The sequence below is a fragment of the Trachemys scripta genome, chromosome 13 (assembly GCF_013100865.1).
Source record: "Trachemys scripta elegans isolate TJP31775 chromosome 13, CAS_Tse_1.0, whole genome shotgun sequence".
NCBI lineage: Eukaryota > Metazoa > Chordata > Testudines > Emydidae > Trachemys > Trachemys scripta.
In genome coordinates, this window is record NC_048310.1 from 11,627,570 (window position 1) to 11,654,493 (window position 26,924).

At 41.7% G+C, this 26,924-nt stretch overlaps 1 protein-coding gene across 2 annotated transcripts in view; it reads right to left on the reverse strand.

Moving 5' to 3' along the window:
- The window catches only part of PLCG2 (phospholipase C gamma 2), a 91,978-nt gene that overhangs the window by 44,906 nt on the left and 20,148 nt on the right, over positions 1-26,924 (reverse strand). For both annotated transcript variants that reach the window (XM_034788821.1, XM_034788822.1), the window contains 7 exons: positions 14,290-14,430; positions 10,575-10,668; positions 9,119-9,166; positions 4,290-4,374; positions 3,407-3,490; positions 1,559-1,602; positions 207-279 (listed from right to left, as the gene is read on the reverse strand). In XM_034788821.1, the coding sequence (XP_034644712.1) occupies positions 207-279; positions 1,559-1,602; positions 3,407-3,490; positions 4,290-4,374; positions 9,119-9,166; positions 10,575-10,668; positions 14,290-14,430 (569 nt within the window). The remainder of the gene's footprint in view (positions 1-206; positions 280-1,558; positions 1,603-3,406; positions 3,491-4,289; positions 4,375-9,118; positions 9,167-10,574; positions 10,669-14,289; positions 14,431-26,924) is intronic.

Consider the following 26,924-nt stretch of genomic DNA (forward strand, 5'->3'; position numbering starts at 1 on the left):
CACCTTTTTGTCCTTTGTGCAGTTGAAAAACAGTAGCTCAATGAAAGATCACGCCTTAATAATTAAGACCAATGGTCAGATTTAGCCCACAAGGTTCAATGCCAATTATCATCAGTCATCCTGTATGTCAGACTGTGACTCTTTGAAAAATACATAACGCTGTGAACCTTGGTGAGGAAGAATTCTGAGTTTCATAACCTTCTCACCTGCTGCTCATGTAGCAAAAATCTCTGGAAGTCATGCAAATGAACTGCTGAAGCATCTGGACGGTCAGTATTTCTAGACCAGAGGAAAGGGAAAAATTTAATGTTTCATTAAAAAAAATGGGGTAGATCAAATATCATTTAAGTCAGGGCCATCGCAGGACCATGGTAGAGAACCGACTAAATTATATCATGAATTTACAACCTCATCCGAAGTGCACTGAAGTTGAAGGGGGTCTTTCCATTATCTTTAATGGGCTTTGGATCAGGCCCCAAAAGCAGCTGTCTAGCATCTGGATCACAAGACTTTGAATCAGAGCTTTTGGGTTTCCTTCCCAGCTTTCATAACGACTCACTCTGTCACCCTGGGCAAGTTACTTAACTTCTCTCTGTTTACCTTTTTGTAAAGTGGAAACAACACTCACCTCACTAGGATGTTGTACATCTTAATTATGGCACTATAACAATATTATTATTGTAATATATTTGCATAGCCATAATCCCACAAGCCATTTCTTCTGGATATTTATTGGATGAGCTGACATGGAGAACCAAAACCTGATGCCAGCAGTCCCAATGAGTTCAATAAATTCTACTCAGTAGGCTAAAGAATTGGGCCCTATATTAAAAGCAACCATTTCTAAAGGAACTTCTCAAATGCTTTAAACAAAATTGTAGATGTAATGTTCAAAGTTATGAAAAACTAGTTTCAGAAAAGTATAATAGCAGCAATGCTTGTCACTTTTATGCTGCAGCATCTCATTTCTTCAACATGCTGTACCAACAGTTAATTTTCAACTCCCCTAAATAAATATTTTACCCATTTTACAGACAGAGAAACTGAGATTCAATGACATTCCATGATTTGGGATTATAATTCTGCCCTGCTTCTGTCAAGTCCATGCACCACATGCCTCTTCAGTTAAAAATGAAACTTCTTCATCAGAAGACACAGAGACAACTTCTGTCCTAGGCTAAGCGTCAGCAGCTCTGACTGAAATCCATCTGTGGGCAAAGTATTGCCTCTTATCAACAGCTTCCTTATGCCACTTTTCTCTGTCCTTACTCAGGAAATCTTCCATTGAAGTCAGAATTTTAGGAAGAGTGTCTTAAAATGTGAGATGTTAAAATTCATATAAAATGGTACATGAAAATTTTTCATTCATCTTAATGAGTACCATAGCAACAAGATATGCCACCTCTGGTCACTAATGAAAATATCATAATAGAGAACAGTGACATCACTTAAAATATTAATGGACTTTGAGATTCCATGAAATCTTTGGGTATGCAAAGTCCTGCAGTGTTATAACCAACACACACATGCACAAAATTATAGTAACAGGAAATCTCACCCAAGAATGAACACAGAAGAATCCTTTTTGAATTCATCAAGAATCTTAAAAGGAGGGGGAAAAAAAGAGAGACACACAATGATCAGAAATATCGTAACTATTAGCAGGGACAGAAATCTCTACTTGCATTTTATACAAGCTATGTTAGCACGATAAATTTTGAGTTAAAATGAAAAGTAAGAAACAACAGACTGTCACGTGTCGTGATTACACTTCAGGCCTTCTCCATGTAAAATCACACAATTCACAGCCAAACTTGTTTTTGCTAATGCACATCATAAACACAAGCAGTCAAGTTTCCTGCTAGATTGTCCGGAAAAACTGGAAACATGTATTTTGTATCATATTTAGTCACCTGGATACAAAATCTAAACTAAATGGCCTCCAGGTTGGACCAGCAGAGTACAGAGCTTGGGAAACTTTTAGTTGTAAACAGTAATTAAGCAAGTTGAGGAGTCTCCTTGAAATGATGCACCAAGGGTGTGGACAATCAGATAACTAGTAAATCAGATAACCTCACTATACTGTGCTATGCTCTCCTCTTTAAGTAACTTTCTTCTGTTTAAGTGAAGTGTCATGAAAAGAGACATCAACAAGGTTAGCTAAACAAAGAAGTCTTTTTAATAGCAGGTTTCAGAGTAGCAGCCATGTTAGTCTGTATCCGCAAAAAGAACAGGAGTACTTGTGGCACCTTAGAGACTAACAAATTTATTAGAGCATAAGCTTTCGTGGACTACAGCCCACTTCTTCGGCTGTAGAATCTCTAAGGTGCCACGAGTACTCCTCTTCTTTTTGCGGATACAGACTAACACGGCTGCTACTCTGAAACCTGTCATTATGCAAGGCACTGCATTTAGCCGTATGGAGTGGAAATCCATCAACCTCATGAAAAAACTCGTACAGGTATGCATCCGAAGAAGTGGGCTGTAGTCCACGAAAGCTTATGCTCTAATAAATTTGTTAGTCTCTAAGGTGCCACAAGTACTCCTGTTCTTTTTAATAGCATTTTACATTACAATGATTATGCTTAATCTGCAAAGCTGAAAAAAAGAATTACTAATAAACCAAGCCCATGTACAACTGAGGATAGAAGGCTTCAGTTTTAACAATGTCCTACATATTTGCAGGCACAATTAACAGGGTGCAGAAACTAGCATTCAGATATTTATGCCAACATTTTCAAACTTGGGTGCTAAAGTGAGGCACCTAAATAAGAGCCCTGATGTTCAGAGATGCTAAACACGTACAGCTCCCATTGACTTCATGAATCTGGATGGAATGAACATTTGGAAGGAGTGATCAAATAGTTAACCAAATAAATCACTGCATAATTCCATGGCATTTGCACTGTCACAAGCATGTCATGCAGTACACCAAACATATTCACGTATCATCTCTAGACATAAGTGAGAATGGCAGTGGTCATTATTTGGTGATCATGACACGTCACCGGCATAATTTAAAGAGTATCCTTTGGCATATGGGATAAATTAAATTGGGAAGTCATGCAAAAATGAAACCCTTATTTCACTTAACATTTATTAATTGCACCTGACTAAAGACATCCTACAAACTGGTCAGAAAGACTCACATGACAAACAAAATCCCATTACATGTGTGCACACTTTCACCTTTTAAACATCTAAGAAGCAACACAAACTTCTTATCTATTTATTTTTATGAATCCAATTATTGGCATTGGTTGTCACAGACACATCCAATACAATACTGTAAGTGAGGGCTTCTCTATGGTGGGGGTAAGGAGGAGAAATCAGTATTCACCTTTTATTCAAACCAAGCAGGATAATAGTATGTAGAGATTGGCTATCTATCTATAAATGAGCTTACCGATTTCTGCTGTTCAAACATAATTTTCTTGTAGAACACGTGAAATTGTTCAAAGCTAAGTTCTTCTTTGGGAGCTCCTATTTCCTGTGAGGAGGAAGTATTAAACAGTGTATTTGGAATATCCTAGGTTACACCTGTACAACAACAAATGTGACATACCCTTTCCAGGTGCCATAGTCTTCCAAGGCACATATGGCTGCCATACTTTTATTTTAATTGTTTTGACATGATGGCTAATTGATTGCTTAACAACAACATTAATATGCTAACTGAACAAACAGAATCTTGATTTGTAATACACTGTTCCTGCCCCTCATCTCTGTCCACTACCCAGGCTCAAAGTACCAGCAGGCAGTTAGCCAGTTACTCACTTAAGAAGACGGCTGGCAGATTCTGAAGAATGACTCATTCAGTGCTCATTAGCAAGAGTACCAATAACTATAATTTGGGACTTGGAGAATAGAGAGGTATAAAGCAGGAAAAATAAGGGGATCTTTAATGTTCCTGCACAGGGATGCAAAGGGGCCTCAAAAGTTATTAACAGTAGATCACACTGAATAGAAACCAAAAGTATTGCTTCATTCATAATGCAAATTCTAGCCTTAAAACTGGCAGTGACCAGATCTTCCTACACATTTGCAGTGCCGACAAGAGGGCCATAAGCCTGATTTTTACTTTGGACAATACTGCAATATTAATACCAGTTATAAAGATAATTAAAAAAACTCTTCTGCATTACATTCAAACCTAACCTCTGAAATTAACCAATATAAATCAGATTAAGTCACATGATAAGAAGCAAAAGCCACAGGTAAGATGCTGTATATAAGAGTCAATAAATATTTTCACCAAATATTGGACATCAGGTGCTTTGGATAATTACCGCAAATTTATCCTTCAAGAATTTCACGCTGCCTACTTTGAAGTTTACTAAGGGAAGTATGGTCTTCAGTTCTCTAAGGCTGATACTGAAAAACAAGAGGGCAAAAACAGCATTCTATTAGTATCTATGCAACCTACAACTATCCAGTGGCATATATTTTCATCAACACAAAAGTTAAATTATTGATACATTTTTAAAACATTCTCTGTCCATAGATCAATCCAAGTGCAACAGAAGTCTACTGACTTCTTTGAAAGTTGGACTAAACCAGGGGTAGGCAAACTAAAGCCTGCAGGTCAAATCTAGCCCGCCAGCCATTTTAATCTGGCCCTCGAGCTCCTACTGGGGAGTGGGGTCTAGACTGGGGTTTGCCCCGCTCTGGCGCTCCAGCCAGGGTCGGGGGCCACTCCGCACAGCTCCTGGAAGCAGCGGCATGCCCCCTCCAGCTCCTACCCGTAGGGGCAGCCAGGGTATTCCGCACGCTGTCCCCACCCCAAGCGCTGCCCCCACAGCTCCCATTGGCCAGGAACTGCAGGGGCAGCACCTGTGGACAGTGTAGCACGCAGCATAGCCGCCAGGTCGTGCTTCCGCAGGAGGGAACATGCCGCTGCTTCCAGGAGCCCCTTCAGGTAAGCGCCACCTGGGGCCTGCACCCCTGAGCCACACCCCGGCGCCCCAACCACCCTGCCCAGGCCGTGATACCCTACCCGCCCTCTGAACCCGTCAGTCCCATCCCAGAGCACCCTCCTACACCCCAAACCCCTCATCCCCAGCCCCACCCCAGAGCCCGCACCCCACCCGCCTATCCCAGCCCGGAGTCCACTCCTGCACTCTGAACTCCTCATTTCTGGCCCCACCCCGGAGCCGCACATCCAGCCAGAGCCCTCACCCCCTCCCACACCCCAACCCCAATTTTGTAAGCATTCATGGCCCACCATACAATTTCTATACCCAGATGTGGCCCTCAGGCCCAAAAGTTTGCCCACTCCTGGACTAACCTATACTGACCTTGTTATAAAAACAGTAAATTTCCTTTTTAAAGATACATAGGTAGCAAATGTTGCAAAACAGGTATTCTGCCATCATGCAGGAACAACACTTGTACACACATTTTTAGGAATGTGAAATCTAGAACAGCATTTGATAACTTCAGACATCAATTTCAACCGCTTTTCATTAAGGTATTACAGTTGGTTTTTATTGGTGAAAGACTGCTCATGCAACCCTGGGGCATGCTCCTATACTCCTTACTCAAGCAAAATTTGCATGTGAATAACTCCAGAGAGGGGTTCCTTTGAAGACATAGCATCATCCACACCCATTGTCCAGCTCTAGTGTCCACAATTCACATTTGGATAAATTGGAGAGGATTTACAGAAGAGCCACAATACTCCTGAGGGAATTCTGTGCCAAAAAAATAAAAATTCTGCACCAAAAAAAAGTAAAAATTCTGCAAAATTCTGCATATTTTATTTGTCAATAAATAAATGTGGAGGCTCCAGCATGGCAGTGGGGGCCACCATGTCCCAGGGTGGAAGATCACCCTGCAGCCCCCACCCTGGGACATGGACTTGGCAGTGAGGCTGCACCCAACGCTGACAAAGCACAAGGGCCAGGTCTGCCCCAGAAACACCCCGGGGCCCTGCCCCCTCCATGCTAGGTGCACCAAGATAGCAAGCAAGAGGAACAATCCATGTGTGGGGCAGACAGGCTCAGCCTGGCAGGATCGAACTGTAGAGAGGCTTATTGTGGGGATGCAGCTGTGGGGTGAGAGGGTTCTGTGTGGGGCAATCTGGGTGCAGGTGGCTCAGTGGGGTGCCCAGGTGAGGGGGAGGGGCTCTGGATGCACAGGGGCTCAGTGAGGGGGTGCAAAGGGGTAATGGTCCATGTGATGGTGGTTGGGACTCAGGGGGGCTCTAGGTGTCAGGGGCTCCGGGTGCTGGAGGTGTGGGGATCTGGATGCAGCTGGTTGGGGCTCAGTGAGGTGGGGGTCCAGGTGCGGGGGGTTTGTTGAGGTGGTCCAGGTGTGGGAGATGGGGCTCCTCAGGGTGGGGGTCCTGATGCAGGGGGTTCAGCAGGAGGGTAGTTTGGGTGCAGACCTCTCACCTCCCTCATCAACTTCAGTTTTGGTTTCAGTGTATCAGAGAGCCTCACGATCTTTAATTTACATATTCCCAGAACAGTGCTATCATCCCCATTTTACAGATGGGGAAACTGAGGCACACAGCGACTAAGTAGTCACATAGAGTGTCTCTGGCAGAACAGGGATGGGAACTAAGACCTCAAGTTCTAGGTCTTTGTTGTGACCCTTTAGATGCCAATGCTACTCCAAGCACTGGCTAGAAATGGTCACATGAGAGCAAAAAACCCAACAATTAACACTCGTAAGAAACCCTTTTGATCTTCAAAAAGTGTTTTACAAATATCCATCCACACAACTGCCCTGTGAGGTGTCGTCATCCCCATTTTGCAGACATGGAAACTGAGGCAGAGCAGTCAAGAGACATGGAAACTGAGAGATCAGTCAAGAGCCAAAGAGGGAGTCAGTATTGGAGCCAAGATTAGAACTCAGGAAGGTCCTGGTCCTGTTGTCAGACCATTAGAACACACACTTCTCCCATTGCACCCACGGGGCTGAGCACACTGCCTCTCAACAGCTCTTTCTGGACAGGCAAGCAAAGGCCTAAACCTAGGGCTGACTTCAGTACTGCATATGGCAGCAAAGCTTCCTTGCTGGGGCTAGCCAGGAAGTGTCAGCTTTATAATTAAGTGACTAAAAATAAATTAAAAAAAAAAAAAAAAAAAGTTAATTGCAGCATTCATCTGTTTCCTGGAGTTTTCCAAAGGTGGGAATCCTCTCTGGGTAAAATGAAAACACCATCACCTCACAATTCAGCACCCATCTAAGGGGGGTCAGTTATGTTACCTTCCAGTGGTAAAACAACCATGGAAACTAACATAACCTTAACTAGATGTAGTATCTCCTGAAGCTTCTTTGCCCTATGGCTTTCCTTTGTTTCATGGTTCTCCCCTGTTGTGGTGCTTTCTTATCAAAATGCATCAGCAACAGAGCAGGTGCCAAGTGCAGTGACGTGATCTGGCATCCAGTAAATAATGGTGCAGCTGGCACACTTTGTCCTCCCACTCCAGACTAAGCGAGTCAGTCTCTGATATCTAAAATCTCTCTGAGCCCCTACACTTGAGAACCCAATTCTGTTCGTGCCCTTCCATCTCCGTTTGTATCGCAATCATCTGCCCAGTACTACAGATTGCTTGCAGAATGGTGTTATTTCCTGCAGTAACATGTTTTCATTCAGACAATGAGAACGTTTTATTTTACTCTTAGGAAAAGGCTAAATGAGAGGAAACAAATGTTATTTTCTGCACTGAACAAGAAGTACAAACATTAATGCTGCTGGGAAAACGGGATAGCTAAGCTGCATTAAAGTGCCACCCACTGAGGGGTTAATTTCCTTCTCAAGGCATCGTACAACTTATATCAATTCTAAAGAGAAATTTGCAGCTGAATTTGCAAGAGAGCATCCTCTGCACTGCAACAGGCTATCCAGCACCTCAGCTAGCAGAGCAAGGATTCTCTCTCGCTCTTACTCACCATAAAGGGAAATTTTGAAGACTAAAATCTACGCCATTTTTTGCATGGGCCTGAAGTGAGCAGCTTCCATTTCCCACAGGAACCCAAATATGCCACCTCCATAATTACAACATGCTGCGGCTTCCTTAGCCGAGAAGCATGAACCCTGAGGTAACTCCTAAGCCCTAGGTCTCCTTCCCTGACACAGAACAGAGTAACAATCGCAAACCTTCAGGCCAGTTTCACCAAGTTCTATTTACCAAAGCAAGTTCTTGCAAGTGAGAAGTCTGCAAACTCTCTGGAACACTGCCACAGTCGTCAATCTAATTCTGAAAGACCACTGCTGGCTTCCTCCCACCTCTATGTTCAAGGACTATCTTGTGTTCCCCTTGCCTAACCTACCCCACACCCAGGATCTCCAGGATGACCCTGCTCCATTCGTCTCTCTATCCCTACTCAGACTGTCCCCTCATGGATCTCCTTGTCCCTACCTCACCTTCCAAGGATTCCCCTGTCCTTTCACCCAGTCATGCTCCCCCTCCTCAAGGCTCTGACTCAGTGAGGGGAGGAAGGACTGTGGTGGCTGCTGCTGTTAAGCCAACTCCATCTGTGTCCCTCCTCACTCTCTTCACTCTCTCAGGCAGTGCTGACGGCATAGCAGAGTCCCAGCCTCTGGGTTTCCACTTGATTAGCCTCTACAAAGGAAGCAGCTAGGTGCTGCTGGGAGTGGGGAGCGGAAAGCGGGAAGGGGAAAACATCCCCTCTCCCTGCCTAAAACTACACTCATCCTAGTTCCAGCCATGATGAAAGGGCTAAAAGCAAAATGATTCAGTGGTGGTCATTTCCTTCTCTGTTACACTATGTATACACATCAGTGAATTTCATATGCTTGATGTCTCCATAACAAAACTGAACACAAATTACTAACGAAAGAGCAGGTGCAGTGTCCCAGACTCTCACATAGAATCATAGAATATCAGGGTTGGAAGGGACCTCAAGAGGTCATCTAGTCCAACCCCCTGCTCAAAGCAGGACCAATTCCCAACTAAATCATCCCAGCCAAGGATTTGTCAAGCCGGGCCTTAAAAACCTCCAAGGAAGGTCACGTCACATGTTACCTAAGTCACATCTTTCTTATGCAAAGTGATGTTTATTACTTTAAATTCCACTCCTATACTTCATGTAGAAAAACTGACCATGAAAACTAAGCAAAATCTAAAAAGGGTGAGATTCATACCTGTTCCTTCTAGTCTGGTCAACAGAGTAGATCTGCTTTCTCAGCCAACTTAAAAAAAAAAAAAAAAACAGAAAAGTTATTTTAAGAATTAAGAGCAAACAGAGCTTCTTCAATATCACAATTTCAGTGATGAAAGTAAGCAGAGATATTTAAACTGGAAATCTAGCACATTCTGAAAAACAAGTCACAAGCATTTTCAGGTGCTGCATTCTGCCCTGTTTAATTTTTGTGGCTTTACAATAATATTTTCCTATTTCTAAACAAAATGTTTTTGTCCCCTTGTTGCTGTGTGACAAGCCCACATAAACAAGGGAAATGACTAACCATACATGCGGGAAACAGTGAAAATAACTGGGCTCAAAGGAGCCAGATCTTCAGCTGGTATAAACTGGCATAGCTCCATTAAGTCAATGGAGCTACACTGATTGACACTAGTTGAGGATGTGGTCTCAAATATCGTCAAATGCATGAAGTAAAAATGAAAAAGAAAATCCGCTTAAACTCTTTTAGCTGTAGTAATCTTTTACCTATCTTAGGTTTAAAAAACATAAATCAGACAGAAGTGTCAATTTTAGGGCCAGCATCCCTTTAATGATATTGGCAATACTGACAGGGAAGATCTGTTTATATAGACATGTTTCATCCCAAAAGATAATCATAGCATTTCACTAAAAACTTCATATACTCTGTCTATACAGGAATCACTTTGTTGTTGCTGAAATGCAGACACCTCTAGAGTGATGCACAGCAACTGTATAACAGCACAGAGCAACACCATACAAAAGTTAAAGACAGGAAGTGAGGAATACTTTTTCCCAGTTGAAATTGGATTTAGATGGGCAGGACATCAACACCTGAGCTGCAATTTGGACAAACAACCGATGAAGAAAGACAAGGTAGCAGGTCATGACTTTCCCCCACTGTTAACAAAAGGTGAAGGGGGTGAGAAAAGATCAAGTCTGGGAGGGAGCTCAAGACCTGTTGAGAAGAGGGGAATTCTCTGCCCAGGGCTGGGTGGTGGGAAGGGGGGCGGGGGAGAAGAAGTTCTAGTTGTGAGATCCTGAGAAACTCTGGTTCACTTGAAACAGACGCCAACACACACATAGACCAGACATTCCCATGAACTTCTTAAAGACTTTCTTTGGCATCCAAACCTGGAACCAGGCGAGTTTATATAACAAATCAACCAACCAACCATAGAGCCAAATCCATCACAGTGTAAGCAGCCATAACTTCATAGAAGACTATCAAATAGCATATGCTTCTACAAGATCTGAATTTGGACCACACTTTCTAAGCATAGCAGGTGTCTGTAGAGTATTGCTCTTAATGTAACTGACAGACCACACTGGTTTCATCCTTGAAAATGTCTTTTCAGTTTTTCACTGTCAAATTGCAAAGAAGTGTCAAGCTATTGAAGAGTCTCTCATAAACAAAGGGGGGAAATTCCATGTACCTCTCTGTGATTGCAGGTGTGGACGCGTTCATAACCTCTTGATGCAAGATATTCAAGCCACACAGCCATTTATCAGCATCATCTTTGGAATCAGCTGTAAAGATTAATACACTGTGAGAAACATTAATACATAACAAAGACATAATCTGTGATGTTTAGACAAGCCTGGTGTATGAGGTGGGTTGGCTACCCATTCTCTACGATAATCTCACTACAGAGCTTTACGCTGCCAATCCAACACATTCCAATGAAAGAATCTATGTTAATTCTTAAGGATTAAAAACAAAAAAACTGCAAGACCTATCAAAAACATCTCCTTTTAAAACTTTGTTCATCAGAACATAAGAAGTTTCAAAGCTGCAGCAGAATTACTGCCAACCTACAACTAGGCTCTCACTGTGATACAGCAGAATTTTTGTTTTTTCCATCTTCTGTTCTCAAGGTGACCAAAGTGCATGCCATGGGCTGAATGTAGCCCAGAGCCACCCTCTCCTTTAAAATGAAAATGTGGCCAGCAGATACTGCAGATTCCAGCATGCAATGCTCTAACCCTAACCCTTAACATTTCTGAGTGGCCTGCAAAACAAATCCTTCATCCTGGCTGCCATAATCACACCACTATGCACAGTCTATGCCAGACTATGGTTTGGGGGAAAGTTAACTTCTTGCATAAGAGGTGTATTTGGGAGAAGAGTCTTTAAATTCCCTCAGACTCCTGCTGCAGAATTAGAGCTCAGATGCTTGTTCCTTTCATCCTGAGCTTTACATTTTCAGATCTATTTTCAGAAGGAAAATGGCTAGAAATTTTATTTTGTTCCAAAATGAGTTTGCATCTACACTTCTAGTATCCACAAACCAAAAGGGCCAGCTGGTGATGATCCAATCTGATCTGAATAACTACTAGTCAGATAAAGTTCATGCACTGCATTCTGGGAGCTACAGTCCCTGTGGGACACAAATTTGTATTATTAAAGGTGCAGGTGGGCTGCAATTTTCCTTTCATGCTGCAGATTAGGCGCAGCCTTTGCAGCCCTCAATTGGGCAGAATTTGGACAGCCCTGCGGTACTGCATTCCAGTTCAGAAATTCATCAAAGCATCCCTCCACCAAAACAGTCCTCCTGAAGAATTATTTCCAGCCAATATCTCCAACTTGAGCAATTTCTGCAATATCCTTTAAAACAAAAACAGTCTCTCAAAAGATACAGATTGTTTTTAAAAGTATACTTTCAAACAATGCTGTATTCTCCAAAACTGAAGCCAGAGCCCAGCTTCAGATCCCTGTGGAAATCTTTTTCAATTAGTTACTTTTTTGGGAAGGACAGACACCACCCATTGCCAGTCTAACTGTCCCAAAGCAAGCTGCCCATAAAGAAAGCTGCCATTCCCCCTTAAGTAACAGTTATTTTGTATTGTTCTCAGAAACCAAGCAAAGTGCTTTAATAAAGAAAAGGATTTTCCTGATATTGAAAAGATCAGTCATGTTGTTCTGAGAACCAGTGTTATGGCAACATACCTCCTGGTACTGATTGTTCTCAAAGCACTTGCAGAGACTAGATTCTGAGAAAAAAACAAGGGGAAAATACAGCCCAACAGTGCTGAGTGCACAATTATATTTAAAGTGATGCTGCACATTCTGAAATTTCAGGGATATTATGGGCTTAATCTAAATTCAAATCTGGTACGTGGAGCCAAATTTTCACAAGCAGCCATTAATTTTCATTGTGCATGCTCCTTCACATGTAAACCCACATTTGAGCACACCAATCCTCTGTGCAATACATTATTTCACAAGCATAAATATGGGGTTTGCTTACACACATGGGAAAGTACCTCAACTAGGGAGTGCATCACTTCCACATTTAAAAAAATCTCTATGGCTGTTAGGATTATAATGCTTACAACATACTGATCACTTCTCTACTCTACTAGGAACATCTTAAAATTACTTCAGTTTTTATTACAACTTTAAGTGAATTTAATGTTTATGAAACTGACAATGTTGATCAAGCATAGGACCAAGGGAATTCCCATATGCAGTGAAACCAGCAGTCCATGTATTCCTGTACCAAGGAAGATTCAAGACCCCTTCAGTAGATAGTTATCCCCTTCTTCCTAATCTCCATTGATTAGAAATTGTTTTATGCCCTGAAGTATAAGGTTTTATATCACATCCAAACTCTAGTTTGGGCTTTTATTTATATTTTTTTTTTTTTTTTTAAAAACCACCCTTTTTAATGTAATTTGATTATTTCATTTTCCATAAAAATATCCAATCCATTTTTGAAACTTTCTAAGCTTTTGTCTTCAATGATATCTTGTGGCAAAGAGATTCACAGCATAATACTGTGTTGCGCATAAAAAATATTTCCTTGTATTAGTTTTCAATTCCCTACCTTTCAATTAACATCCTTTCTCCTCATATAGACATACACAGCCCTTATAGTGCACTTGAGCATGCAATTCACCTCCTATTCCAGTGCTTGACCTCTCATAGAGTCTGGTCAACACTACAGGGTTAGGTCAATGCAAGCCAGCTTATGTTGACCTAACTATGGAAGTGTCTACACTTAAATTTTGCTCCCGATGTAACTGCCCTGCTATGCCAACTTAATAACTCCACCTCCATGAGGAGTGTAGAGTCACAGTTGTATAGTTAGGTCAACGCAATGTCAGCGTAGACACTGCGTTGGTTACATCAACTGTTACTGGCTTTCAGAAGCCATCCCACAATGCCCCACGCTGATAGTACAATTGATTCAAGCGTTCCTGGTAAGGAAGCGCACTGCTGACATAAGGAGCAAAGTGTAGACACACACAAGCAATGTAATTACAGCCACGACCGTATGCCAACGTAAGTTAGGTTGACTTAATTTTGCAGTATAGACATGGCCTAAGTAAACAGACCCTGCCAGTTGTGTGGTTGTTTTTTCTGATGTGGTCACTAAAAACTAGGCTATGGATCCTAAATTCACTTTTACTTGTGAGCCCAGGCAGGTTTCAGACCCAGGGGTGAGATCCTGGCCACAGTGAAGCCAATGGCAAAATTTCCAGACTTCAATAGGGCCAGGATTTCACCCAGGTCTCCAGTGTTAAAAAAAAAAATCTCACCTGAGATATTTAACCGGAAAGGATCTACACTACTAAACATGAGTGAATAAATAAAAGATATGTACTTCATAAAAAAGACACTCTAGAATGTTCCTTCTAAAGAGGCATAAGGAAGCTGCAGGGTATAAGGAAATGGATCAACAGAAACATACACATAGGGATTTACTATATATCTCCTGCTTATACCTCACACTTGTGCCCTGCAGTGAGTGATAGGCATTTCATCTTCCTAAAACATACAGTGCTGGTGTCAAGGAGGGCACAAGGCTGCTTGCAACAATTCAGACACCTAAAATGACCCACTCATAAGCCATGAAAATGATCATTTTAAACAACACAAGGAAAAAAATCTCACCTAATTAATTATTTTACTCAAAAATTACAATTGCCACAATTCAGGGGCATTAAAAGCAGTAAGGGGGAAAAGGGTGCTCTCTCTCAGCCTCCTCAATTTTAAATGTTTGGTATGTGTTAGGAAGGCCAGGGAAAAAGAAAAACAGCCTAAGCTTTGCATTACTGCTCTGTCAATGCTATAAATCCCTAGTCTGGAGGGTTTACTGTTTAAGGTTTAAAGAAGACAGACACACACACACACACAAAAAGTACCTGCTAAGCTTAAGGTGTTGAGAACAAACTGGGTACCATAAAAAATAGTGAAGCAATGCTCTTTATACTGTGTTGCTTTCCCGCGCTCAAAATCCTTTGCGTTTTTCCCAGGGCGAATTTCCTTTATTTCCATCAGATCCACTGAAAGAAAATAACATGTGTCAGTACAAACTGTGCTTACATAATTCCAGCAGAGACCAATGCAAGAAGACAAACATGTCAAAACATTTATTATTAATTATTATTATTGTTTTAATTTATATGATTCTGATGTCTGGGACTTGCTATTGTGGTGACTGCCTAAATGTGTTTCAGCCCTCAAGGCTGGGCCAGAGGAGACTAGGAGAGGAAGAGGAGGCTTTTTTGCAGAAATTTGTTAGTCTCTAAGGTGCCACAAGTACTCCTCGTTCTTTTTATTCCTGGGACCATGACGCTCTCTCCACTGACCAAGTTGTATATAAAAATCAATAGGCTCGACAGGAAGAGTTGTCCGCACACTTTTGCAGGTGTGATATACTTTGGCACTGGAGTTCCCTTTTTGAATGGCAAACTGTTTGGGGGTACTCTAAATGGACAACGCACCACCACCACTAGTTGATGTTACTTTATTTGCACCATGAAACCAACTCAAACTTTTTCTGGTCTGCAGAACTTGAGCAGTTTTTGTGGGAAATCTACACTTTACACTTATGTTTCAGAACTTTTTTTGGCTAAGCCTCAATGTAACCATTACGATATCTGTGACCCTTCCTCTGCTCAGATCCAAACCAGTCTCTGTCTTTTAATACAACTTTTAGCACTGCTGAGTGACCTATGCCTTCCCAAGAGCATAGCTACACTTTAAAAAAAATCATGAAAGGAGAACACTGTGCTGATATATGGCCTACAGTCAGTCCTCTGCTTATCATAGCCCGAGGCCTAGGTCTGCATAATATTTGTGAGGCAGCACTGAAATAGAATATGTGCACTCTTACGATAAGATATTTATTAGAAAACTGAGGAAGTGGTTTCGTTCTGCCTGTAGACTGGACAGAAGCACGCATGGCTCTTCCTACTTTTGACAGGTCAAGAGTTACTTGTTACAGGATGAGGAGTGAACCAAAAAAAAAAAAAAAGTTGCACAGCTGCTCTTGAAATGTGTTTATCAAACCATACAGGGTCAGAGGAAATTGACTGGGGTTTCTGTTTGTGTGTTTTACAATTCAGGGATACAGACAATGTATTTTAAAAGAACACCTCGTTGCTACTAGATCACAACATATCAAATGTAGTGAAATAAAGAGGGAAAGGGCTGACCACCTGTTTCTAAAGCTGTGTGGGATGATTATTTTTTATGTGATGTGGTTTGGTGTGAGGTGGTGAAGAGGGTTCTTATTGTGAGTCAGACTATCCCAGACCAAACTTACTGCTCCATTTGGAGTTGTTTATCCCAGAGATGACATTGCTGCTAGGAAAGGGGAAGAAAATGATTATTATTTTGTATTGAGGTAGCCCTTATAAGCTGCAGCCTTTGACCAAGTCCCCATTCTGCTAGGTTCTGTAGAAACATGGAACAAACAGACAGTCCCCGCCCCAAGGAGCTTCATTTCCCCCAAATATTTATCTGCAAGATAAAGTGACCACTCCTTCTCCCAGACTCCACCCACTAACTCCCAGTAAGAATGGTAGGTAAAAATAGATGGGAAAAATCTCCATCCAAATTTTTCAAATGTGGCTGCATAGAGTAGGCCCCTAAATCTACGTTTAGGCATTGAAATATATAGCCTGAATTTTAGAGATGTTGAGCAATGAAGAGCTCCCACTGAGCGTTCAGCCCCTCTGAAATTCTTACTTAGATACCTCAAATGGATCTGAGCCTATCTTAAGGTGTCTGTGATGGGTTACCGTAGCATCACAGTATCCACATTTTAAAATGTTGGTGTTACTTCCCAAGCATGTCAAAGGGAGTTTGATAAAGACACATCAGGGTGCAGAGACCAGATTTCAGTTCACAGTAAACCAACAGGAAACATTTATCAGATTCCCTGTAACTCTACTTGAGTGCCTTAACCACTCAGCCATCACTCCAGACCTCCAATCTTGAAGGTTATGGGTTTAGTCTTGACGGATCTCACAATGAAAGGCCACCTTCAGTTCACCCAACTGCAAAATGGGTACCTGATCCATGGAGTTAGGCAGTCAAAGGCAGTCTGACATGATACTGGCCACATCACTCCCTTGAGTACTGTGGGCTATGAAACTGACATGCTTTAACCATGTCAGCCCAATAAGCCATTGGCTGGGGGAAACTTTGACTTGACTGTAACTCTACTGAACACCAGAAACACAATCCAGAGATAAAAACAAAGATTTCCCAACCCTAATTGTTGTTTCCATTTTGAGTTACTATTACCCCATACTGACCTCTGACATAGAAAGAGACAAGCTTGCTTAATTTCTTCCCTGTTGCACACATACACACACACACACACACACACACCTTCTTTTCCCTGCATTATAACTGTGATACCTCACTCTCATGTTCTCACCCTCTCTGGTGTGTATGTCTTATTTTGGTTAGGGTGTGTAATTGTGTGATTTTTTTTTTTTTTTACCAATATAGTTATACTGGTACAACCCCTAGCATGGATGCAGTTATACTGATATAAGGTACAGTTCATTCCCCTTTCCTTACAGGAATAAGCTATACTAGTTATAAGCACTTTTATACTATCAGGGGTTATACAGTTTTAACTCTATCAGCATAGTTGAAGTGGAACAAGTTTTGTGTGTGGACAAGAAGAGCCACACTGCATCCCAGGCTCTGCTCAGATGTGCTTTAGTATTCATTTAATTGGAGGACAAATCAGATAGTAAACTTATTACCCAGTTAGAACAGGTAGCTGAATAGTTAGGACCAGATTTTTAAAAAAATATTTAGGCATTGTTCTGCTCAGCGTTGCAATGCCTAAAAGATTTAGGAGTCTATATCTCATTTTCAAAAGAGATTTAGGCACTAAGTGAGCACAAAAAGGCTTTAAAAATCTGGGCCTAAGTGACTAAGCTCAACCATGAGGGAAGGCGGTTACAAGGGAGGGAGAACAGAAAGAAAGAGTGATGTAGGTCAACTTCCCTATCAAGGGTTCAAATTCAGTATCTTTTATGTTCCTGGAATTATTATACTTTATTTCCCTTAGGAAAAAAGTTCTATAGAATTTTATAGGGATGAAATTGATAGGTTGCTGTAGAAACTATTCTAAATAAACTCTAGAATAGAAAAGGATAACCATTTTGTAAGGCTGTTTTTTAATCACTTTGTTAAATTTTATATAAAGATACATAATTCTGTGTTTAATTTTATGATGATGATTAAAACTAGGCTGCCCTATAGAAGGGCTATCCTTTTGTATTAAGTACTATAGGGCTTTCCCATACGGCCTATATTGTGAATTGTGAGGGGGGACAACGCACTGGGAAAAAGTGCTCTCTCTAGGGCACTGTCATGGTGAAAATCATGGGCTAGACCCTCAGAGAGACAGAGGAAGAGCCACAACAGATGTGATCCTGCTGTTGTGCAGAGCTCCTTTGACTTCACAGGCATAGAGCTCACTGTAGGATCAAACTCTACAACTCCACTATCCAGACTGGCTGTCCCTGACTGAATGAGAAAAGGGTATTGCCAGGAAAATGCTGGAGAAAGATTTGATTAAAAATGTCTCAAATTCAGTCCGATAAGTTTGCTGTACTGACAAGAGCTTATAATCAAACATCTAGAATGCACTGGCAGTTGAACAGAATGGTCTTTTATTGGGAAATACAAACGGAAAATAACTCCTGCCCCCACAATACTTGTAGAATGCACCAGAAATTCTATCATTTGCCACCCTCTTGCTGTCTTGAAGCATTAGACCCATTCATCTTCCCAATCGTGTGCTCAAAATATAAAGCCAAGTTCCGCTCCCAGATATGCACACAGGACTCGCATTACACCAGTATGTATGTCCAAGGGTAAATTTTGACACCAATGGCCTGATCGTGCTCCCACCATAGTTAATAGAAATAACACAGGCCCCGAAAGGTAATACTTAGAGTTTCAGGCTCCCTGTTGGTCCATAAAAGAGTACTCAGAACAAGACAACTAGCACACATCCCAAGGAAATATATAACCATAAAACAAAATCAAATAAAGCCACAGACTCAAACCCAGCAACATGAGAAAGAGGAAAACCTCACATTTATTCCAATAAATCTCATGCCAGTTTGGACAGCCAGAACGCGCTAAACCGGTTTCAAAATGTCAGGCTTCTAGTTTACATTTCATTCATTCCATTAGGTGGCTACTTCTGTGGGGTTTAAAAGGATTTACTTGGGAGGCTAGTCAATCATCTTCTCAATTTTGACAATTTATTCAAGTGACTACTTGTCCGGACTGGATCCCGAAGCACCTTCAGTTACCATAGTATTTCAAACCCTGATATGGACTTGTGGTGTAGTGGCCTGCGCATGAGGCTAAGATCCAGGACCTTTCAAATTCCAGTTCCAGCACTGCCAGCAAGATGCATGGCCTTAGGCAAGTCTTAATTTCTATGCATTGGGAAGTAGATAAATAGTATTATAACAGAGATGTTGCATGGATTATATGCACAATGCCTCCAGGAACTCCCACTGCACCAGGGCTCCAAGTTTTTTGCCTGACAACTTTTGACCCAAGAAATCTATATTTTTCTCCATTCAAATAAGTTACCAAGAGAAATACTTATTTAAATAGTCACATTGTTCAAAATATGCATTACTATTATTTTAAATACAGTAGTGCCTAGAGGCAAGGGCTAATCAGGACTGGGACTCTTATGCAGGGTGCTGTACAAACTCAGAATAAATGACAAAATTTACCTTCTGGATGTAACGAACAGTTGGAAACAGAAAATTTCTCTAAAATGTATATGCATAGGCCAGGTTCACCCTACAAGCCATCTACCCAGCTGTTACCAATAGTAACTTCTAGTGTCTTGCTTACAACACTCCTGCTAATATATCCCATAATGATGTTGGCTTTTTTTGCAACAGTGTTACACTGTTGACTCATATTTAGCTTATGGTCCACTATGACCCCAAGATCCCTTTCCACCATTCTCCTTCTTAGGCAGTCATTTCCCATTTTGTATGTGTGCAACTGATTGTTCCTTCCTAAGTGGAGTACTTTGCATTTGTCCTTATTGAATTTCATCTTATGTACTTCAGACCATTTCTCCAGTTTGTCCAGATCATTTTGAATTTTAATCCTATCCTCCAAAGCTCTTGCAACCCCTGCCAACTTGGTATCATCCAAAACTTTATAAGTGTACTCTCTATGCCATTATCTAAATAATTGATGAAGATATTGAATAGAACGGGACCCAGAACCAATCCCTGTGGGACCCCACTCGTTATGCACCTTCTAGCATGACTCTGAACCACTGATAACTACTCTCTGGAAATGGTTTTCCAACCAGTTTTGCACCCACCTTATAGTAGCTCCATCTAGGTAGAATTTCCCTAGTTTATTTATGAGAAGATCATCTGAGACAGTATCAAAAGCTTTACTAAAGTCAAGATATACCATGTCTGTGGCTTCCCCCCATCCACAAGGCTAGTTACCCTGTCAAAGAAAGCTATCAAGTTGGTTTGACACAACAAATCCATGCTGTTACTTATCACCTTATTATCTTTTAGGTGTTTGCAAATGGATTGCTTAATTATTTGCTCCATTTTCTTTCCCGGTACAGAAGTTAAACTGACTGGTCTGTAAGGATCTTGAAGATCTTGAGAAAGGATATGAAGGAAGGAAGAGTAGTGGTTTGATGAACAACTCCACAGAGGGTGTTCTGTGCATGAGAGGTATGCATAAAAGAAAGTATAAAGATGCCTGTGTAAGATGTGGACAAACAGACAATGGAGGCTGACTTCATTAGTAGGGCAGGGCTGAAGTGATAATATATAAGAACAAGTAAGTAGGGAGGGAACAACTGAACTATGAACTGCCTTACTGGTAAGGACCAGGAACCTTATCCAAACCCCAGTGAAGTCCATCAGAGTCCTTCTAAGGACATCAGCAGGTTTAGGATCAGACCCAGAAGCCAGTTTTTGAAGTGCTGGAGAAGGACGACCCCATGAAGGGACTCAAAGAAGGGGGTGACATGGTCAGAACAACATGTCAGGAAGATTAATTTAGGAGCAGTGCTTTGAATTGACCTGATGGAATAAGTAGGGTCTCAGGAAGACAAGAGAGAAGACGGTGCCAGATTATAAGATGTGAAAAGATAAGAAGTTTTGAAAACTTTAGTGGTATGGTCAGAGAGAACTATATATGTGAGTATGGATAGGAGTACACATACAGACTTAAACACATGAACAGAGGATGATTTTGCTCGTAGCCAAAATTTTGCTCATGCATTTGAGAAATGGATTTCAGAAAATATAATCAGCCTTTGCACTATAAAATGAGAAGGTTTCTTCTTGGGAGGGGCAGAAACCTGACTTGATCCGATAGACACACAGAACTCTGCAGTGTAGGAAAGTGTGCAAATGAGCACCCAGCGAATGTAAAAAAGCTTTTTTAGTTTCCTTTTGCAAATGCACCTTGCTGTGGTTAGCAGAGACAATGGCTCCATTCTCACTTCCACATAACCCAAGAATTAACTATCAAATTGCCACTAACAAGGTGTGCCACTGTACACCTGTTGTTTTAGTCAAAACACGAACATGGTGTAGTGCTGTGAGTGCAAAGCAATGTTTTTCATCAGAGAGTAAGGCGGCCTGACCACCTACAGACAGTACACACCCCAGAAATCTCACACACCTTGGTGCACATGCAGTATGGAAAATAATTTGATTCATGGCAGCGCTTCAATTCAACCGAAGCTGTCCGGAGCAGAGCTCTGGTAAATATTTCAAACCCATGTGGCAGAAGCACCAAGCCCCAGGGGCCCCCCAGGGGACACAAGCCCTGAGACCCCAATGCCCTTCATGGGGCATCAGCCCCAAGCCTCAGCACTCCAGGAAATACTCTATGAGAAATTAAGCCCTGATTTGAGGACAGTAAAATTTAATGAGAGGTATTATGCTGTAGTGGACTGAGCGATAATTATAAACCACAAAACCATTTGAAACACAGTTACAAAGCCTAAGGATTTGATACAACGCAGAAGACACACAGGGCTAAAGAGCCAAATGACAGGGAATTTAGCCATGTGACAGACTGAAACTAGCAGGAGGTGCACAGCTAACACCCACAGTTTAACAAATTCAGGTCACAAGAGTATGGTAAGGACAAGTACCATTTTCCTGACTATAACTATATTTTAAATAGAAGACTTCTCACTAGGCAGCTCACAAAACTTTTCTGAACTTTTTACAGTCCTCTCTAGTTTGAGATCTTTTAGATTAGGCAGCAGTCAATGTGAAAAGGCTAGGGCTTGAAATTGTAAGGCCAAGTCACACTAATCATATAGCGGTTTCTATCCCACTTTGTAACATTTACATCAGGGGTGGGCAAACTATGGCCCGGGGGCTGCATCTAGCCCTCCAGACATTTTAATCTGGCCCTCGAGCTCTCGCTGGAGAGTGGGATCGGGGCCCAGGGCTTGCCCTGCTCCGGCGATCCAGCCAGGGAGCAGGGTCGGGGACTTGCCCCGCTCCGCGCAGCTCCTGGAAACAGTGGCATGTCCCACCTCTGGTTCCTACGCGTAGGGGCAGCCAGGGAGCTCCACCCGCTGCCCCCACCCCAAGCGCTGCCCCCGCAGTTCCCATTGGCTGGGAACCACAGTTAATGAGAGCTCCAGGGGCGGCGCCTGCGGACGGGGCAGCACACAGAGTTGCCTGGCTGCGCCTCTGTGTAGGAGCTGGAGGGGGGGACATGCTGCTCCTTCTGGGAGCTGCTTGAGGTAAGCGCCATCCAGAGCCTGCACACCCCTGACCCCATCCTGCACCCCAACCCCTTACCCCAGCCCTGATCCCCTCCTGCCCTCCGAACCCCTCAGCCCCATCCCAGAGCCCGCACCCCCAGCCGGAGCCCTCACCCCCCCTCCCACGCCCCAACCACCCATTTCATGAGCATTCAGGGCCCGCCATACAATTTCCATACCCAGATGTGGCCCTTGGGCCAAAAAGTTTGCCCACCCCTGATTTAATGCACACAAAAAAAGGGGGGGAGGGTTAAATCCCAAGAAGTGAAATAAAATTTACATTTAATGGAAATGAAATCCGGAGCTTTGAAGAATAAAATACTGACTGAAGTCAATGGGAGTTGTAGATGCTTGGTGCATTCATGCACATTTATGGTGCAGAAGTGCTATGAAGTTCATTTAACGCTGTCCCTGTTTCAGTGACTGGCCGTAACAGGAAGTCTGGCCTTTGTAAATTAGCATTTAAACACAAAGTGCATGAGCTGCTGAGGGAAGAAGTGATCACAAAGGAGTTAAAGGCTACACATGTTCATCTTTTCATTTTACCACAGAAACCAAACTCTAAATACCCAGCTGAAAAAAAACACATACACACTCACACCAAAGCACTTGAAAGTCCCCTGGGTAGGAACTGAAATAGATCAGCTTGAAAAGAAAAAAAATGGTGAATTTTAACGTCTCTTTGAAAAGTAACTTCATACAAATCAAAAAGTAAATTCACTTTTTAAGGTGAGCTAATAAAACACTCAGTTGCCATTCAGGATATACAAGAGAAAGGAAGTGATGGAATGCAATTTTGAAGAGATTGGTGTGGTAAAGCTTTACATGTATGTATGTACTGCTAATTAAGGAAATTCAGACAGATAAAAGAAAAAGTGGCAAGGCTCTGACGACCAAGAAAATAAAAGTTACTCCTAGAAACTGACATAATCAACCCTAAAATTCAGCCAACAGAAGCACTCCTATTGTTTTACACACTGTAAAAACCTTCACTTCTCAATAGGAAAATATGCAAAATATTCACCACTTTTTTCATAAGGTGTAGGTGGCATAAAGGTTTATTTTTGGTCTTTAGATCAGTTCATATGAAGGGGAAAGAGATGAGGGTTTCCCACAATACAGCAAGTTTCCTTCAGCAAGATGATCTTGAGTAAAACTTTCAAAAGCAAGTGACCTAGGTGCCTAAGTTACATTTTCAAATGCAACTCACATGCTGAGTTGGCAAAATCCCAGTGACTTTCAATGAGATTTAGGCACCTACATCACTTTGAAAATAGCACTCACAGATGTTTTAAAAAATGTTTACCCCTGTCTCTGAAGGCTGGGGAATTGTGCACAATTGAATTGTTCTCTCATTGGAAGGCCATTAACTAAGATTCTCAAACTAAATTTAACAGTTACGTTTTCAGAGAGACACTTTGCACAACAGTATAAAGTTCATGAGTTATACAGATCACAATTTAATTTAAAAGAAATACCACTCTTAGTAATCAGAGTGGCACTATCTTTGGCACGATAGATATGACTGTATCAACATCTATATCAAACTCCTGTCCAATGATGGCTGCCCGGTCTGTCAGCTGGTATCCAGATAATTACACTATGCTTCTGTGTAGTACAGCTCTGGCAAACATTGATAATCAGATATCCTCTTAAAAGGGTGAAATACTGCAAGAGACACATTTCACAGGCAGAGTTCCCTACCATACAGAGTATCAGAGGGGTAGCCGTGTTAGTCTGAATCTGTAAAAAGCAACAGAGGGTCCTGTGGCACCTTTGAGACTACCATACAGAGTAATCCAATCTGAGAATGAGAACAAATTCTGCAATCTCATGAGCAGAGCCAGAAACTGCAAAATAGGACTCCTAGATTCTATTTCTGTCTGCCACTGACTCTCTGCCTTAAATTCATCCACTGTAAATACAGGTGTATATTTATCTCCCCAATATTTATTCCACTCTGTATGCATCCGAAGAAGTGGGCTGTAGTCCACGAAAGCTTAAGCTCTAATAAATTTGTTAGTCTCTAATATGCCACAAGTACTCCTGTTCTTTTCACTGTAAATACAGTAAGGTAGCATGAAAATCCCACCTATCCTCCAGAAAGGAATTGGGGGGGGGGGTGTTTTGTTTTAAACAGGAATTCAGTGGAATTCCCTTTGTCAGGCAGGAGGACTCTCAAGGCTCCTGGACTGCATGGGTAGAATAGTGCCTATTTACATACTTCACAGGTTGTTACAAAGCTCTTAAACCCACTTTTTCCACAATGCAATCTCTAAATCTGTGTTTGTGCTCTCACAAAAACCCATATAGTTCATGATTGTACAGCGGATAGTTGGGAGCTTAACCACCCAATTTACAAGCACAAATAATAACACCAAGCTCTTTTATAAAGCTTTCCATCAGTAGATGTCAAAGTGCTTTACGAAGAGGTCAGTATTATTATCCCCATCTGACAGACAGGGAAATTGAGGCATAGAAAGGGGAAGTCACCTGCTGACGTCACCCAACAGGCCAGTGGCAAAGCCAGGAATAGACCCCAAATCTTCTGACCCTAGTGCAGTTCTGTATCTGCTAGGCCACAACGCTTCCCCGAATGTTTGATATTTGCATGTGCAAGAAGGGTAACTGCAATCAGAAAACACAAGCCATACGTTATAAAGACATATTTACATGCCAATACTGGAAAGGGGAGAACTAAGAGGAAAGAGTTCTCCATAGCCATATTTAATTTTTAGCTAGAATACTAAAATTATGTTCTTTTTACAAATGAGGAAACTGAGGCAGAGAGCAGTTAAGTATTTTATTTTACTTTATACTAAAATAAAATACGCTGCACTATGGCATTTTCACATCTTTCCACTACAAATGAAGGAAGTAGCAGACAGCAGCAAGCACAATATTCTTACATTGCATCCAGGTAGCACTGGGCTGAAGAAAGAAGAAATGGTTAATACGCTCTACTCTGAGGCATATCATCAGCATTAAAAGCCTTAATTTGGACCGTTTATATTTCAGTGTTTAGCAACTGTTAGCCCATTATCTGGGTGTCCACGTCTGCCACTCACAAACACAGCTGTTTAACATTCTAAGAAAAACAACTGCAGAAAAAATAAAGACCATTAGCAAAACCTCCTCAATGTTCTCCTTGAAACTCCTCTCTGATGTGAGGCCTACCAAAAAACACACCAGATAATGGTCTGACAGCTGATATGCTACGACCACAGTTGATGAGTCTTCATAACCATCCCATTGCTGTCTTGACTCCCCACATCTGTTTGGAGATAACAGGCAGATACAACAATCTGATACTTCAATTGTAAGCTCTGGGACAAGAACCATCTTTCTAGAATGTGTGTGTAAAGTGCCTAGCCCAACGGGCCCCTGATTCAGGCTCCTAGCAGCTACTACAATACTAATAAAGAGAATGATGATGAGAAAGAGGAAGAAGAGTTGGAGACTCCATTCCAAATTACATTTTGTGAGCTTTACCGTCAGTCCAGTTCTCATGCAGATCACAGACAGCTCATGAAAAGCTTGGATTTGCACAACGGCAAAACCCATGTTTGTTGCAAACTCACAGAGAGCTGACAGGGGCTAGATGTGGAACTAGCAGCCATACTGTGCCAGAAGTTTGCAGAGGGAGACAGAGAACGGACAATTTAACAATTATAAGTAATGAGAAGAGCAGACCACATCTACACGCACTCCTCTCCTCCCAAACTGTCAGCCTCCCTCTGTCCTTGACCTCCCTCCTCTTCTGCCTCTCCAACTTATCCCTGGGTGGCATAGTCCATTCTTATGGCTACAATTCCCACCTTTACCCTGATGACTCTCAAAGTCTACCTTTACCTTCTGTACAGCCACGCATGACTGACCATTTCTTTCGGCATAGCCGACTTCCTATTGAAAACTGAACTTCTCAGCTTCCTACCAAAACTTCCCCCTTCCATCAATGTAAATAATTCCATTGCCCTTCCTACACCCAGTGACGCTAACAATCTGCACGTCAGCTGTATCTCTGCCCACTTCTCCCACAACCAGACCATCACCAAATCCTGTCATTTCTTCCTTTAAACTTCATCCTTTCCTCTCCATTCTACCAGTTAAAATCCTTGTCTGTCCCTTGGTCACCTCTTGCCCTGACTATTGTAACCAACCTTCCTGTTACCTCACTCCCTGCTGTCCACACCTAAACCAACCCAACAGGTGTTCAGAGTTCTCAGAGGATGAGAACTATGCACCCTATGGACCACTCTATCAGTAGACTGGTTGAATGCTATAATTACCTAGTTAGTATCAAGAACTACTGACATACCATCTTCTAAAACAGAAGCTCAATGGTTTTGGAGCAGGGTGGATTGATTTGGATCAAGGTGGATTGATTTAAATCAAAGTGATTTAAATCATTGATTTTAATTCAGCAAGAAGGAAACCTTGATTTAATTTATCAGTTTTAAATGTGTTTTACATTTTTACTTTTTAGTTATTTTCCTTAAGAAAGACTGATTGTCATTAGTTGGTAAAACATGTTGATTTGCAATTATATATAACCTTTACAGTAAATTTTGTGCTTCTTTTTGCTAACCAATAAAATATACTACACCTATACACATTTATTTAAGCAATTACATAGCTTAACTTTATATTCTTAATTTTTATATTTTTTATTGTGTCAGAATATGGTGACTAATCCATTTCTTATTTCTTTTT